This window comes from Mangifera indica, chromosome 13 (assembly GCF_011075055.1).
Source record: "Mangifera indica cultivar Alphonso chromosome 13, CATAS_Mindica_2.1, whole genome shotgun sequence".
Taxonomy (NCBI): Eukaryota; Viridiplantae; Streptophyta; class Magnoliopsida; order Sapindales; family Anacardiaceae; genus Mangifera; species Mangifera indica.
In genome coordinates, this window is record NC_058149.1 from 250700 (window position 1) to 268680 (window position 17981).

Sequence of the window (17981 nt, forward strand, 5' to 3'; positions counted from 1 at the left end):
GCAGATTTGTTCACTAAGACATTACTGACATCAATATTTGAAAAGTTAGTGTATAACATTGGTATACAGCGACTCAACAAGCAACTAAATTAATCCCACTACAAAGAGGAAGAGCGTTTATCAAAGGGAGCACTTATCAGAGGAAGCAAATTTTTTAAGTTGATCGCATTTTGGACAAAATGTTTACCGTACTCTTTTTTTCTTTCACTAGGTTTTGTTCCACTGAGTTTTCTTAGTAAGGTTTTTAATGAGACAGTTTTAACATATTCAACTCTATTTTATATGATATTAAATAATTATGTTCTTTTACTTTGATTTTTATTTCACTGAATTTTTTCTTATCAAAGTTAATATAATTATTTATAAGTGGTAGAAATACAAGAAAGAGTGTTACATATGAAATGAATTTCCACCAAATGTGAAATCAATTAATGATGGGAGCTGTAATAAATGTGTTGTGTGAATCCATTTAAAGCAAAAGAAGTTAGTCAATTTTCTTGGGCGGTAAGGGGTGACAGAAAACTACTATACAAACCCCCCCTTCCATCACTTGTAAACATATTGAGAAAACACAACCCTCTTTTCTTAATCACACTCTCAATCACCCAAAATTTTGTTTCTATTTCTCTTTCCTTTTCTCTCTTTAATTCTCTTCTTATATTTACAATTATTATTACTATTATTTACATTTATAACAAAAACTCTGTTATTGACCCCCCCCCCCCCTTTTTTTTTTTTTGGGTGATGATAAATGAATAAGCATAAAAGAGACTAAAAATTAAATTGTGTATACATTATACAAAAATAAGACAAATTTATCATTAATAATATTTACGACCATGATTGCATTAGATTATCCTATTAACTTCAGGGTTACAATATAAAATATAGAATCAAATATTTATATAAAAACATATGACAACCCAATTGTAAATAAGTTCAGTCAGTAAATTTAATGGCTGAGCAAGGGGTGATCGAAACCCCTTAGCAAGCAGGCTACACACCCTTAACCTTCAGTTGCCGCTTGCAGGGCTACACCCCACAATGACTCATGTCCAACCCTACGAAAATATCTTTCAAAGTATTGATCAGATTTCACACTCCAATATCTTAAATTTTAGTAATAAATACTTACATAATCTATTGATTGAGATGATTTTTCTATTTAAAAATCAAAATACTAACTGAGATCCATCTATGGTTAAATCAAATGAATCACTTCTGGTCAATCTATTAGCAGTATGTTATTTTGTAAAATTTAGCAATTTCTAGGACTTCCCACAATTGCAAAGATTATGCATCATACTATGAGACTATAATTCTTTTAATGAAGTAAGCTTAAGTTAGAGGCTAAAACTATGACCGCCCGTAATTTTTGATAAGGAATATACATAATATATCAGGAACCCATAATTATCTACAGTATTTTTTAAACTACGCTAAATCAACTTGTTCGATCGGTCAAACCCTAAACCATCACACAATCTAGTTTGGTCTATATATAAATATTGATTTATTTAAAATTAGATTAAATTTGACAAAATTGTTGATTTGAAAAAAAATATTTAAAATTAGCAAAACCATGTTTATGTAATACTACATAATTTTTTGTCTTATTAAAGCTTAAAAAAAATTATAATTTATAAGATTTTAATTGAATTAATAATAAAATCTATAGTTAGTTTTTTTTTATCAGTAAAATAAAATATCAATTGTTTAATTAATATATTTAAAAAATATGATAAATATTTAATATAATTTAAAAAATATATAATAATTTAATAATAGATTAAACCGATTAATTATCTAATTAACCAATCGGGTTACGAACTAATAAGATAATCAATTCGGCCATTAATTTGATTTTAGAAATATTAATTATTTGTATGAGACCAGTTCCAGTCAAGACTTGAACTTGACTAGTAGTGTGAACCCTATTATACGAGTCATATGACTTCAGATAAGAAATGATATACTTGAGACAAGTGTAATGACTATCAAGGGCTTCCTTGTAATTAGATATTACAGTACAGAGTATATGGAGCTTATTCTCGTTATTTCAATCTTTCAGTAATCTTTATTCCTCAACATTTATCCTCTGTATGAAGATTGCTCATTCTCATCCCCATGTCTGTGAAGCTGCAAATACCAAAGAAAATAAATCCATTAGAATAAAATAACAACTCAGAGTTGAGTAGATATTTTTAAATTAAAAATAAAATAATATTTAATTATATAAATATACGTGATAATTAATACACAAATTGATAAGTCTACATAGTTTTTATACAGTTATAATACCATTCATGAATCCTAAGAGTAAAGATGGATTCGAATAGAGTCAACCTAGATTAAATTTATATTCAACTTAAATAAACCAATTTAAGTTAGAGTCTCAAATTGAATTCAACTTGTTTATCTCTTTGACAAGTGGGTTTATTTTTTAGTGACACCATTCACTTTGCCGATAACACTGTTCTTCCTATTAACAACCCACTCTTTGACAAAATTATGCACCAATTCGAATTGAGTATTAAAATTTAAATCAATCTTAAGTTCATTTTTGTTTGGCTCGAATATTCAAGAATTATTTTAGAATGTAAATAGTAAAAAAATGTGAGAATTTTACTGAGAAATTTACTAACCAAGACGAGAGAGAGCCCAGTTATCATCATTGGCAATGTGCCAAGCAAAGTAACCAAGCAAGCTTTTCCCCTTGGCATAGTTCACCTTGGTAGAAATACTCTGAGTATCATCATAAACAATCCAGGTTGTTCCGGAATAGCAATAGTCCGAAACAACAGTGGCATTGTACACATGGGTCGCACTATTTTCAGCTATAAATTGCTTGATTTGCTTGTACCCAGTGGCTCCGCCGTTCACCAATCCACTTGTCGGCGCCCAAAAGCCATGGTTATTGGCATCGGCAAGCTCCAATGAATGGCCGAAGTAAGGAAATCCCAGGACTATTTTTTCAGGTGACAAACCAGCCTGAATCCAGGCCGTGATTCCTGCATCTCCGCTGATTTGGGTTCCGGGACTGTATAAAGCAGCCGGGGGTCCGGTGATTCTTCCGGAATCGGAATAGTAATAGAAGTCGTAGGCCATCACATTGATCCAATCCAGGCTGTTTGAAATGGCCTGGACTGGGTTGACGACACCGAAATAGTTTGAAGAGTAGGAAACTGCGGCGGAGAGAAGCAAAGCTGGCTTGCCGGAGCTTGTAGCCTCCACCGCAACGGCTGCACGCCACTCGTTGAGAAGGGAACCGAAATTAGCCATTTCCTGAGCGTTTGCTGGGTACTCCCAGTCAATGTCAAGGCCATGGAAGTTGTTGTTTCTCGCCAATTGTATCGAAGAATCGATGAATGATTTTCTTGAACTAGCCTGGCTAGCCATAGAAGCAAAAGCGGTTTTAATTGCGTCCCCACCGCCGCCGCCAATGGATAAGAGGGTTTTGACAGAAGGGTTCTTCAGTTGGACTGTTGCGGTAAAGGTGGAGAATCGGGCCTGGTTTGCAGCTGAGATGGTAACCTGGTTGGTTTCAGGATTGAGATCGGCGAAAGCACAGAAGAGGTGAGTGAAAAGAGAGGAATCGATTTCGGAAACGGCGTATTCACTGCCGGAATACCAGTAAGCAGCTTTGACGACATTTTGGCCAGCAGAGAACTGGAATTGGAGAAGAAAAAGAAGGCTGCAGGAGAGGATAGTTTTTGAAGCCATTGTTGGAGAACAGAATGCAATGTTTCTCACAAGCGTTGTATTTATATGATAAACTGAAGATTGCGTGGTCAATCGATCAATTACAGGAACCAATTGTGGCCAAGTTGTTTCTTCACAAAAAAATCCATAAAGATGGATAAGTCATACCGTGGATTATTAATTGGTCATGGTTTTCAAAAGAAGCCAAAGAAAACAAAAGGCAAATATGCATACGAGTTTACCCGAAAACCTAAAATGGGAAAATCACATATACACAATAAGAATTCATTATAAATGAAGAAAATTACAAGGCCAAACAACTATTTCCCACCTATGATTTGGTGCAAACTCAACTTTTCACCTGTTAATTATTAAAAATTCAAATACCCATTCTTCTTTTAAATTTCATTGTTACTGTCAAAGATAAAATATTTATTTAATAAAAATGTTTTAAAAACTAAAAATTTAACACATTTCTACCTTCAAGTTTAAAAACTAACAAAGTCTATCAACAAAAGTTTGAAAAACTTACATTCTCCCTTAGGGTTTTTGAAGAAGTTGCTGGCGACCAGATACGACGACGATGACGACATTCTCCCTCCCTCTTGGCTTCTCTCTTAGCAGCGGTCTATTTTCGACCATCATCAATCGTCATTTCCCTTCACCGGCCAATACACGAAAAGATTGAGAGTTGGATCTCTTCGTCATGCAATGAAGAGACCTAGACTATGGTCTCTTCGTGTGCTAGCCAATGAGGAGAGAGAACAATCGATGGTGGTTAAAAATGGACCATTGTTGAGAGAGAAATGGGGAGGGAGGGAGAACGCAGTCATTGTTGTCGTCTTCGACTATCGGCAACTACAAAAACTCTAGGGGACAATGTAAATTTTTCAAACTTTGGATGCGAAAAGTGCAGTAAATTGTTAGTTTTTAAACCTATAAGAGAAAATATAATGAATTTATATTTTTTTAAATATTTTTATTAAATAATAATTTTACCCTTGATTATAATAGTACAATTTAATAGATAGATGAATATTTAAATTTTTTTATAATTAATAAATGAAAAATTGGATTTGCACCAAATCCTGGATGGGAAATTTCATTTGGCCAAATTACAAGGTAAACTAATATGAAAAAAATCATAGATAAACTATAAATAAATAATATTATTGGGTAGAAAAATTTCTTTATTTGAGCTCTTAATCCTTTTTAGTTTTTTATATTTTGTAACAGATATTCTTACTCACATTTTACATATATATATTAATATAACTTTTATATAAAAACTCTAATTGATTAACAGAGTTAGATTCAAATTAAATTAATTCTGACAAATCTTGAGCAAGTTTGTTATAATATAAATATTCATAAAGAGGGAAATTTCATTGATTGTTATAAATATAATGAAAAATATATATAGAGGAATTTATAAGAACAAAATATAATCATAGAAAGATTGAAAAGAAGAAGAATAGAAATGCAAATTTAGGGGCGTGTATATTTAAGTGAATATTTTCTTCCCCAGATGAAGATGTAAGTTTACAGGAAATTTCACCATCTCCTCCAAGATATTTACACAATTTAATTTACTGACATAAAAAGCATTAAATGCTCTTCTTCAATTTTCCATCCTCACCAAGACTTTGTTTCTCCAGCTCAATAATGCAGTCACCATTTCTTAAATGAACTCACATTTAAGTAAGCTGATTTTTATGGAAATCTATTTATGTACGCAATATTCTCTCATGGATTTCCATTACTTATAAAAATTACATTAACTTTGCTTAAAAAAAACTCAATAGGATAAAAACTAAAATAGAGAAATGTAATTAGTTAATATCCTATAAAGTAACGTTGCATGTGCTTAAATTGCGTTATTAAAAACCTTATTACAAAAACTTAGTAGAACAAAACTTAGTGAAAAAAAAAAGAGTATCATATTTTGTCCAAAATATGATTAACTTAAAAATTTGCTCCCTTTGATGAATATTTCCCCTCTTTGTAGTAGAATTAATTCGGTTGCTTATTGAACCGTCGCATATTAATGTTATATATTAATTTTTTAAATATTGATATTGATAATATCTTGATAAACGGATATACAAAATTTTCACTAAATCATATTTGTTTAATATCAATCTTTCTGCTATATTAGTTAAGTAAATGTTGCATAAAATTTATGCAGATCAGGTTTATGTAGAAGAAAAGGTTAAATAAGAGATTAGTTAATTAAAGTTGGTTAGCTAATGTGATTACTCAATTAGAATCGAAAATGATTGATAATTCAAGATAAGACTCCTGAGTTTGACAAGTCACCATATTCATTAAACGATGTTGTTTCGTGTAGAAAAGGCCAAATGATTATTTCCCACCCACGATTTGGCGAAAGAATAAATATATGTTGCTCTATAAAGAAAACTCAAATATCTATTAATAAAATTGATATATTATTATTATTATTATTAAAATAATTAAAATTATATTTTATTTTTTAATTAAAAAATTAATAATTATTAAAATGATATAATTTTAATTAATTTATATTAAATTTATGAAATTTGAGAGCTTTACAAACTAAACATTTTTAAAATTCGAGCCGGAATCTAGCCGCGGATGTAGTACAGTTGAATTAAAATTAAAAAGATAAAAATAAGAAGTGTTTTGTGCACGATAAATGAGACATGGTTTCAAGGTTTTTGGATGTCATTTCAAGTGATTTAGATGGGCCATCTTGAGGCCGTTCAAGTCCATATGGCAGGCCACCCGGTGAGTGTTAGGGGAGAATTGAACCAACAAGAAGGCTTAACCAATGACCACTATGTTTCGTGCTTGCTTCATTTTTAAGTAAAGTAATCATTGTTTTCTTTACGTGTAGTACAGTCGGAAGAAAGTTTCCATGAAACTGACCTGCTTGTCAATAACTTTGAATAATTTTTCTCACGTTTGATTGACTTGTTTTCTTCGTTTCTTTCATTGGTTTTATGACTACTTCTACTGCTTTTTGTAATTCTATCATAGACTTACAAAAGTGCATTTCCTTTTGAACAATTGATGGTGGGTTAATTCTGAGTTAAGCTTTTGAGCCCTCTTGGAAAAAGACTGAGAGTTGGATCTTTTTGTCGCGCAATGAAGAGACCTGGACTATGATCTCTTTGTGTGATAGCCAATGAGGAGAGAGAATGATCAATAATGGTTAAAAATGGACCATTGTTGAGAGAGAAATGAGGAGGGAGAGAGAACGCAGTCATTGTTGTCGTCTTCGACTATCAGCAACTATAAAAACTCTAGGGGAAAATATAAGTTTTTTAAACTTTGAATGGGGAAAGTGGAGTAAATTGTTAGTTTTTAAACCTATGAGAGAAAATATAATGAATTTATAATTTTTTAAATATTTTTATTAAATAATAATTTTATCCTTGATTGTAATAGTGAAATTTAATAGATAGATGAATATTTAAATTTTTTATAGTTAATAAGTGAAAAATTGGATTTGCACCAAATCTTGGGTGGGAAATATTCATTTGGCCATATTACAAGGTAAATTAATATGAAAAAAAATCATAGATAAACTATAAATAAATAATATTATTGGGTAGAAAAATTTCTTTATTTGAGCTCTTAATCCTTTTTAGTTTTTTATATTTTTTAGCAGATATTCTCACTCACACTTTATGTACGCAACATTTTCCTATGGATTTCTACTACTTATAAAAAATTATATTAACTTTGCTAAGAAAAAACTCAATAAGATAAAAACCAAAACAGAGAAATGTAATTAGTTAATGTCCTATAAAATAAGGTTGTGTGTGCTTAAACTGCGTCATTAAAAACCTTATTACAAAAACTCAGTAGAACAATACTTAGCGAAGGAAAAAATAATATAGTGCACATTTTGTCCAAAATGTGATCAACTTAAAAATTTGCTCCACTTGATGAATGTTCCCCTTTTTTGTAGTGGGATTAATTCAGTTGTTTGTTGAGCCACCATATACCAATGTTATACACTAATTTTTCAAATATTAATACTGATAATATCTTGATAAACAAATCTGCAAGATTTTCACTGGATCGTATTTATTTGATATCAATCTTTCTGTTATATTGGAGCTTATGAGTGTAAAAGAATTTTGATGAGATATGTTTAATTCTATCCTCTTTAATGTATCCATTTCTAATTTGAGTAATATATGTTGTATTGTCTTCATATAATAAGGAAGGAGTGTCTGTTGTAAAAGAAATATTATATATTCCAGATATGATAGATGACAGACTATAATCATATACATTCTCAACTGACTTTATAGAGAACTAGAATTTTTGAATGATTTGAAGATGTTGCAACCAAAGTCTGTTTGGTGGAGTGTCAGGATATCGTTGTGTCATTATAAGTAAAAACATATCCTATCTGTGTACAAACTTTATGAGGGTTATAAAGATAACTGACATCTGTATATCTAACTAAACTAGAATTTTTAAGGGATTGAATGAAATAGAATAATTTCAAATCTCTAGTTCCACATAGATAATGAAATATATGTTTAATTCTATTTCAATGACGATGGGTTAGTGCAGAGATAAATCGGGCCAATAAATTGACTGCGAATGATATAACCGGTCTAGTGTATTGGGTTAAATATAATAAGATGTCAATAACATTAAGATAAGATACTTTAGGACCAAATATATTTTCATCTTCATTTTTAGGACGAAAAGGGTTTTTTTTTTTATCAATAGACTAAACAACTATTGAGATGCTCAAAGGATAAGTCTTATCCATATTAAAATATTTTAATAATTTTTCAATATATGTTGATTGATGGATAAATATTCTATTTAAATTGTGTTCGATCTGTAGGCCAAACAATATTTTGTTTTTCCAAAATCTTTTATCTCAGATTTCTTTTTTAGATATTCAATAGTTTTTTAAAGCTCTTTACGAGTACCAATTAAATTCATATCATTAACATAAACTGTTATAATAACAAATCTCGATTTTGATATTTTGATAAAGACACATGGATATATAAGGTCATTCACATAATCTTCTTTTTTCAAATATTTACTAAGGTAATTGTATCATATTATTTCGAATTGTTTTAATCTGTATAATGATCTTTGTAATTTAATTGAATATATACCCCTTAAATTAACCCTTTTTGCTTCAAACAACTTGTATCTTTCAGGAAGTTTCATATAAATTTTGGTATCCAACTTTTCATACAAATAAGTAATAACTACGTCTATTAAACGCATATCCAGTCCTTCAGAGATAGTTAAACTGATTAAATATTTGAATGTAATTATATCAATTACAGGTGCAGATATTTCATCAAAGTTTATACTTGGCTTTTGGGAAAAGCCTTGGGTTACACGCTTGGTTTTATATCTAATAATCTCATTTTTCTCATTTTTTTTCTCACAAATGGGTTGTACATCCTGAGATATTGGAACTACAGGCTTAAACATTTGACATTTTACTAGAGAAGCTAATTCTGTTCAAATTTCTTTTTCTCATTTAGGTCAATCATGTATTTATCCGCACTCAACCACAGTATGCGGTTTAAAATCATTATCATTCATAATTTCAATAACTACTGCAAATAAAAATATATCATCAATGTTAACCGTTTAACAGTTTTACATATCTCGTATATAAAAATAATTTAAAGATATTTCAGTATTCTCATTTTTCTATTATTTAGGATTTTGTACCACTTCAGGGACTTGAATCTCTTTATGGACTATTACCTCTTCTAAAGAAATATTAGAGAGTGTAAATTTTTCTTTTATTTTAAGATTATTAAGATTTATATCTGTTTAATTATTTGTCTTTCTTTTTTAAAGAACAATATCATTCAATCCAATAAGCCTATTATGTTTTTGACGTGTAATGAATTAATCAATTATAACTTGAATAAACTATTCAACAATCATATTAATTCTTGTTAGTGCATTGGCAACTGGAATATATGATTTTATCAATTTTCTTTATTTACAAATGCATCAAGTATTTGATTGACAATAATTTATAAACACATTTTTCTCTACATTTCAGTTTCACTTTTAGATGTGTGAGGCTCTAGATGAGACATGATTGATACGTACCAGGTAAGTTCATACCTAACTTTAGGAGGTGTTTTCTTTTCTCGTAAAAGTGAAAATGTTGTCTTATCAAAATGACAATTTACAAACTATGCAGTAAAATGATCACCTATTAATGGTTTTAGATATCATATATCAAAGGTGCAATAAAGACATATACAACACAACCAAATATCCTCAAATGAGATATATTAGGTTAGTGATCAAGAATCAATTGTAGAAGAGAATATTGATGATAAGAAGAATGTTGCAAGCGAATTAATATTGCAACATATAATATAGCATGTCCCTACATAAAAGTTGATAATTGAGTTTTTAGTAATAAGATACATGCAATTACATGAAGTTGTTTGATAAGAAACTCAGCTAATTCATTATGAGTGCAGACATATGAGACTGGATGTTTAACATCAATCTCCATAGACGTGCAATAATCATCAAATATCTTGGATATAAATTCACCAACATTATTTAATCATATTAACTTGGTCGAATAATCTGCGAAATATGTCTTTAATTAGATAATTTATGTTAACAATTTAACAAATGTAACATTTCGAATTGGTAATAAACAAACATGCGGCTATATGCAGATGCATCAATTAAGATTATAAAATAACAAAATGACAACTTGGTGGATGAATGGGTTTACATATGTCCCATTGAATCCTTTGTAGGAATGATGAAGATTTAACTGTAATTTTTAAGAGAGATGGTCTAATTACCAATTTGCCCTGTGTATAGGTATTACAGAATTTTTCACTGGACAATAAAATTTTATAATACTTTAATGTATATCCATGTAAATTTTCAATAATTTTACGTATCATTATAGATCCTGGGTGATCTAGACAGACATGCCAAAATATAAAAACTCATGGATTAGAGAATTTTTGGTTCGATATTGTGTATGTTTCAATTATTTTTATGATTGCATACTACAATCCAGATGATAAAACGGATAATTTTTCTAATATAAGCTTTTTTTTTTTTAGGCATTACTAGTTATACAGATAAATTTTACACCATTGTCATTAATGGTTTTAATGTGATAACCATTATTTCTTATATCTTTAAAACTAAGTAGATTTTTTCTAGATCTATTTGAATATAATGCATCATTGATACTTAATTTTGTTTCATTTTTCAATAAAATTGTGACTCTTTTGAAGTCTTCAATCAGATTTATTGATTTTGATATAGTATTTATTTTAGTATCACTTAATGATAAAATTAAGAAAAATTTATTTTCTTTCAATATTGTATGCGTTGTTGCACTATCCACTAGATACATGTTTCCACCACTAGCCTTTGAAGTTAACACTTCAATTTTAGAATCTATTTCCTTTTATTTTAAAATTTACATTTGTTATTACAAAATTTGGAAAGAAGAAATACATAGTACTAATTACATAACATAATATACATAATTTCTTAATATTGTAGAAATTCTAAAATATCAAAGTTTGCCAGATCGATAAGATCTAGATTATCAATACAATTTGATTTGATCTTTTTATCTGTATTTTTTATAGATGTTTGATATAAATTTATTAGATGTCTAAGTGTACAACAAGTAAGCGGCTAATGGCCATTGGAACCACATCTATAACATTTACTTTCATGAGTTTGTAAGTTACTCTAAATCATTTTTCCTCTATCCTGTTTTACTTTATCTCTAGTCCATTTATGGTAGAAAGATTTTCTATTATGAGTAGCTTTGGATCGACTCTTATTTCGTGTAGTACCACTTCTGTGCCCACTACAACTACTACTAATAGTTACATTCACTTTAAAGAATGACGTAGTGCCACTAGGGCATATCTGATGGTTCTGTAATAACAATTCATTATTTTGCTCAACCACCAGTAAACAAGATGTCAATTCAGAATATTTTTTAAAATTTCTTTCCTTATATTACTGTTACAAGAGCATATTTGAGGGATGAAATATGAAGAAAGTTTTTTCTAACATATTTTCTTCAATTATTTTTTCCCCACATAATCTTATTTGGGAGACTATTTTGAATATAGTAAAGTTATATTCATTTACAAATTTAAAATCTTGTAAATGTAAAGAGTTTATGCATATTGGGCCATTGGTAATATTATTGACTATGATGATTGAATCTTTCTTTCAGATTTCTCTATAATTCTAGTAGGTCTATAATATCCACATATTTTGTTTGTAGTCTTTGTGGATATGGTGACGAAAGAAAATAGTAGCCTTGGATTTATCCTGTTGAGATGTTTTATTTTCTTCTTTTATTGTTTTTCCAAGGCTCATGGATTTTAAATAAAGAACCGTGTCCAAGGCCTATTCAGTGTAGTTTTCTCCATCGAATTGAAGAACAACATATTGAAGTTTTACAAGGTTTGCTATTTTCACCAACTGTAGGTTGATGAAAGTAATAAAAATTAGTGATATAATAAAGAAAAATTATGTTAAAACTTCAAGTTCATATTTGTCTCATATTTACAAAACTTTTAGTTTTATGATTAATATTCATAATATTATAGTATGTAAAACTTAAATATTTTTCAGACTTCTATTTCATTCTTTTTATAATTTATGCAAACTTTAGATTGCAAGATATAGTTATAATAAATACTTAGTGAAACTTAGGAGTTCAGACCCATATATATATATATATATATATATATATATATATATATATATATATATATACACACACACACACACACACACACACACATACATACACACTAACAATTTTGTAACTTCAAGTTACGAAGGATATTCAAAACTTCTGGTTCAGATTCATGATTTTACAATCTTCAGATTACAAATATGATGTCATTATAAATGAAAAAGTAAATAGAAAAATAACATATATTAAAATATTTGTAATAATTAAGATAACGATATAATTGAAAAATTATGATGATAAATCTGAACAGATTGTGTTGATAATATGTTATAAATCTAATGAAAAATATATGCAGAGGGATTTATAAGAACAAAATATAATCAAAGAAAGATTGAAAAGAAGAAGAATAGAGATGCAAATTTAGGGTTGTGTATAGTTGAGTGAATATTTTCTTCCCCGAATGAAAAAGTGAGTCTACAAATGTGAGAGATAGGGGGTATATATATAAGAATTTTCACCAACTCCTCAAGATATTTAAACAATTTAACTTACATAAAGAGTACTAAATGCTCTTCTTCAATTTTCCATCCTCAGCAAGATTTTCTTTTTCTAATACAATAATGCAGCCACCATTTTTTAAATGAATTCACATTTAAGTAAGCTAATTTTTGTGAAAATCCATTTACATACGCAACATCGGTTGGATTATTGATTGATCATATTATAATTTTTTCCTTCTTATCAAATGCAAAGGAAACAAAAATCAAATTTGCATAAGTATTTCTGTCAAAAATCCCTTTGGAGGAAAACTACAAGTAGACAAAAAAATAAATTTTACAAGGAGGTCACAAGATGAAAGATAGATTTTTAAAAAAAAATTTCTAATCTCTTAATCTTAGTTTTTTATATTTTTCGACACACACTCTTATTCACACTTTACATACTTTTTAATATTATTTTATATATGCTAATAGATCAAACTGGATTTGAGTCAAATCAAACCATGAATACAAACTCATTTGAGATGAGTATAGATGTTGTCAGAAAAAAGATAAATAGTATCATCAATTGGATAAATAGTATCGTCAACATAATAAATAATGTCTTCGAAGGGGGGTTTAGTCAAGCCATCGAACTAAAACTTCAATTAAAATTTAGTTTGAATTAAGTCAAACACCTGTCTAAGTCAAATTGACTTTGTTCAAATCTAATCCTATTGATAGGTTTTTGCACATGCACTCTATAATCGTATTTCCATAGCAAGTTGTATCTACAATATAGCCGGTTGTTCCAATCCACATGTCACATCTACTCTATTTGAGGCAAGGTCCTAATTGTTACATTTATTTAAATATATCCAGATCTCCTTAAAGTTCACATTTCAAAATCTATATTTCCTAATTTAGATAATCCCTTTAGAATTCGGGTCAATACTATACAATATATATTTTATGTTACACTTTCTTTTCTTTTTTGTTTATCAAACTTTTACTAGTATAGTTATCAGTATCCTATAATATAATATGCATTATGATGTGTATTAAATCAATACGATATAATAAACGTATCGCATCGTATCTTATGATATGATATATATTATTGACACGAATTAATATATTTAAAAAAAATGATAATATAATATAGGTATATATAAAAAATTTTAAATTTTCAAAAATGTATACAATATTTTCTAAAATGATAATGACTCAATTATGTTACTTTATTACTTTATTAATTTATTTTTTAAAAATCTTATCATGTCATATAATATGATACTCGAATATAATACAAAAAATTAGAGTTTTAATATATAATATGATATATAATTTGACTATTATAAATACCAGGTGACTTGATGCAGCCGGTGTCATTATGGACTATAATATTGACTAACTAGTTCCTAACTTGGCCGAATTTGGAGATCCCACATGTTAAGGTAGGACATTAAGAAGTTCAGAGATGAGAGATGACTTTTTTGTAGTCAAAAAAATCTGCCTGGAGTTGGAGATACATTATACATGGACCCCGGAAGACAAGTCTAATAAAATTTTGTCGACAGCTTGGGTCAAAATATTACCAGGCAGCTGAATCTTACCAATTCCTTGGCGTCGGAGGCAAGACATTAATTCTATACAGTCATTGGCATATCCGTACAGGATATCTTTATCCGGGAGCAAGAGTTAAAAAGTTTGCCTGCCAGGGCGACTTTGGCCTATTCTACATGCCACTTGGCTTTGGTTTATGGATGTAATTACAACTCCAACTTTGTGCATCACTGCAGGCCTAGTTGAAAGGAGGTTTCGACCCCTTGTAAATTTAAGTTTGATCATTGACCTTGGCCTAATTTGGGAGAGCATGGCCTAGTTGAGGGGAAGTTTCAATCCCTTATAAACTTAGGTTTGATCTTAACTTGGTTCAGATGATATTAACCTCTTTATTTCCTATGGGGTGAAAGAAAGAGTGCAGGTTTGTTTAAGTTTGAACTCTTTAGGTGAGTTTGAGTTTATTCAGATTTGATCTTGACATGGTTTGAAAAAGTATAAGTTTTTTGTGAATTTGTTCAAATTTAACTTTGGTATGGTTTGAAGACATGAATTTGTTGTGAGCATTGTTGGATTGATGATTTGTCATGTGATTTGAATAAAATTATTAGAAATCTCATATTAATTAATAACCCAAATGATGTGTGATTAGAATAAAATTATAAGAAGTCTCATTGAAATGGGCATATGGATATTTAAGTAACGAAATACATTACCTCTTGAACTAACTTTTGGGTGGAAATTACCCAATGACACCTCATGAGGCCAAACAATAAATCTGTTTATTGTTTCCTGAAACTCTCACAAGCACACAAATTAACTACTCACCAATAATTGACACCACTTATTTATGCTTCGAATGCGGAACCATTTATTTATCATTTCTTAATTGCCTTCTTACAGAAACGACGCAAAAATGCCGGCTGGCATTTCTGACTCTTCCCTTTTGTCTTCTACTTCTTGTAAGCATCATCTTTGTCTTACTCTATGCCCCCCATGTCTCAAATGCTGCCACACAAGTGAAAATTAGACTCCAGAAAAAAATCAAGAATAAAATACCAAAACAAGTAAAGTGTTTAACAACGCAATCTATTGATTGAATCAGAATCATCCAAGCTATTATAAAGGGTAGATTGATTGACAAAAAGTGATAGGTGGAGGTTCAAAACTCCTTGTAAATGGTCGGCGGGCTGAGGGTTTTCTTAGACCAAACTAGAGGCGATTTGACAATAATAAAGGTTAAAGAAAAATATCCTGTTTTTATCTATTTAACAAACCTTGAGTAGAAAGAATCCCAGCGGAATCACCACCAACTTGCCAAGCAAAGTAGCCAAGCAATCCCTTTGATTTAGCATACGAAACCTTGGCAGAAATACTCTGAATATCATCATATCCAATCCATGTTGTATCATTATACAAATAATTTGAAACAACAGTTTCATTATAAACTGTTGTGGTGGTGGCACTGTTTTCGCTTATAAATTCTTTGATCTGACTGTAAGTTGGAGCCCCACCAGCCAGCGTAGCAGCTCCAGTAGCTGCAGCAAAAAGACCATGGTTCTCAGCATCCGCCAGCAGCCATGCGCGGCCGTAAAATGGCATGCCAAGCACTATTTTATTTGCCGACAAACCAGCCTGGAGCCAAGCTGACACCCCGGAATCCCCACTAACTTGGTTTCCAGGATTGTATAAAGCAGCAGGAGGCCCTGTTACATCAGACCAGCCAGGCCCGTAAAAATCATAAGCCATTACATTAATCCAATCCAGGCTGTTTGCAATATCTTGAATCGGATAACTCAACCCGTCATGAACTGAAGAGTAATAGACGGCTGCCGTTAGAAGCAGCTTCGGCCTGGAAGTGTTCATAGAATACTCAGAATCAATGGCAGATCGCCATTCGTTGAGGAGGGTTCCGAAGTTTGCCATTGCAGAAGAATCTGAAGGGAATTCCCAATCAAGGTCGAGGCCATTGAAGTTGTAAGATCTGGCTATGTTTATAGAGGAATCGATGAAGGATTTTCGCGAAGTAGATTGGCTAGCCATTGAAGCAAAATCTGAGCTGCTGGATCCTCCTCCGCCGATTGACAGGAGGGTTTTAACTGATGGGTTATTTTGCTGGACAGTTTGTGTGAAGGAGGCGAAGGGGGCCTGGTTGGAGGATGAGATTGTGACTTGGTAAGTGTTGGGATCAAGATCCGCAAAGGCACAGAGGAGGTGAGTGAAAAGGGAGGAATTTATGGCTGAAGCTTCAAATGCACTGTCATAAAACCAGTAAACGCCTTTCACAACTGAAGTCTGTCCAGAAATGAAATGGGGTTGCAGAACAAAGAGAAGAGAAGAACACAAAATGAGAACAGATTTGAAATCCATTTTCTCTGAAATAGGGCAATTTAGTTCTTCCTAGTTGTATGAGCGTGTATATATATATAGTTGTAACACGCATGTAAAACTTTGAATACTCTACATATAACAAAATTTGTATATATAACATGTGCATTGACGTTTCAGATCCATGGAATCTATCTAATAAAAAAACCTGAAATTCAGTGCAAAATGGTGAAAAGTGGTTTCATAGAAATAAAAAAAATTGTTATTTAATGCAAGTGTTAGAGAACATGATATTCTGTAAATCAAAATAAAGTAAATTACATACCCAAGAACTCGATTCGTTTGTATCAAATTGACTCTGAAACATGTTGATTCAAGTGTAATTATTTCCACTATACGATTTGCTTTTGTATCATAATTCTAGATTCTATGAATTTGAGAGTTCTACAAATGCTCTGTGTTTTGGTGTTCTTTAAAGGAGAAGAAGAAATTTTGCATCATCATTAACAACGATAATTAATTATAAACAGGTTAGATCGACATATCATAGGTGAACTCAAACCCAAAAACAAAAGATATTTTCGTAATAACGTCAAATGGTGATTATAACCTCTCTTAGCCTCTTACAACTTTTCAATGAGATTGTTCATTATCTGTGTCTTATTGCAATTGCCGGCTTAACGTGACCTTTGTCTGTTAGTTGTTATCATCTTCTCCACAAATGTTATATTCGCAGTTAAGGATGAGTTCTGACCCTACAATTAAAAAAAATCAATCCCCTAGGTCTACCTAATACTAGCATTGATGACATTGACTAGTTCCCTTTTGTAGACCAATTCTTTAATTCCATTGAATCTACCCAATCCTATTTCAAAACTTGAATGGCAATCTCATTTTCAGTAGAAAAAGCATTAACTTATTTGGATTTGGATATTTATACTTTTGCCAATCCCACATTGTGTTTTGGGTTCATCCTCCTTGACTACTTTCTTTTATATGAGATGTCTTTTCAAGATAAAATTTTGTGTGATTTTGTTATACCAATACAAGCAGATAATACCTTATGAATTGGGTTTGCCAAGAATCTAATATAGATCGAGTTTGTCATGCATTTGATTTAGACTATCATTTGTGATAATACATCATTAGACTATTTAGTTGGATCGAAAGTTAAACCTTCCCATATTCAACAT

General features: G+C 30.5%; 2 protein-coding genes across 3 annotated transcripts; both read right to left on the reverse strand.

The window, feature by feature from the left end:
* Nucleotides 1-1991: 1991 nt before the first annotated feature.
* On the reverse strand, nucleotides 1992-3781 carry LOC123194479 (class V chitinase-like). The gene is made up of 2 exons (XM_044607693.1): nucleotides 2646-3781; nucleotides 1992-2139 (listed from the first exon to the last, which is right to left on the reverse strand). The coding sequence occupies exons 1-2, from the start codon at nucleotides 3721-3723 to the stop codon at nucleotides 2120-2122; spliced, it is 1098 nt and encodes a 365-aa protein (XP_044463628.1). The 5' UTR covers nucleotides 3724-3781; the 3' UTR covers nucleotides 1992-2119.
* An 11350-nt stretch (nucleotides 3782-15131) lies between these two features.
* LOC123193855 (class V chitinase-like) lies at nucleotides 15132-17334 on the reverse strand. Of its 2 annotated transcripts, XM_044606924.1 has the most exons (3): nucleotides 17114-17334; nucleotides 15738-16755; nucleotides 15132-15468 (listed from the first exon to the last, which is right to left on the reverse strand). In XM_044606924.1, the coding sequence occupies exons 1-3, from the start codon at nucleotides 17153-17155 to the stop codon at nucleotides 15446-15448; spliced, it is 1083 nt and encodes a 360-aa protein (XP_044462859.1). In that variant the 5' UTR covers nucleotides 17156-17334; the 3' UTR covers nucleotides 15132-15445. The 2 variants fall into 2 exon arrangements, with proteins under 2 accessions (XP_044462859.1, XP_044462857.1); XM_044606922.1 differs by lacking the exon at nucleotides 17114-17334 and having other exon boundaries at nucleotides 15738-17038.
* Nucleotides 17335-17981: the final 647 nt, after the last annotated feature.

Excerpts from the sequence above, each read along its gene's own strand:
- LOC123194479 (XM_044607693.1), bottom strand. The coding sequence starts at position 3,723 with ATGGCTTCAAAAACTATCCTCTCCTGCAGCCTTCTTTTTCTTCTCCAA. Across the intron at positions 2,140-2,645 it reads CTGGGCTCTCTCTCGTCTTG|CTTCACAGACATGGGGATGA; the intron begins GTTAGTAAATTT and ends TGGTATTTGCAG.
- LOC123193855 (XM_044606922.1), bottom strand. The coding sequence starts at position 16,830 with ATGGATTTCAAATCTGTTCTCATTTTGTGTTCTTCTCTTCTCTTTGTT. Across the intron at positions 15,469-15,737 it reads TGGGATTCTTTCTACTCAAG|CATTTGAGACATGGGGGGCA; the intron begins GTTTGTTAAATA and ends CTTGTGTGGCAG.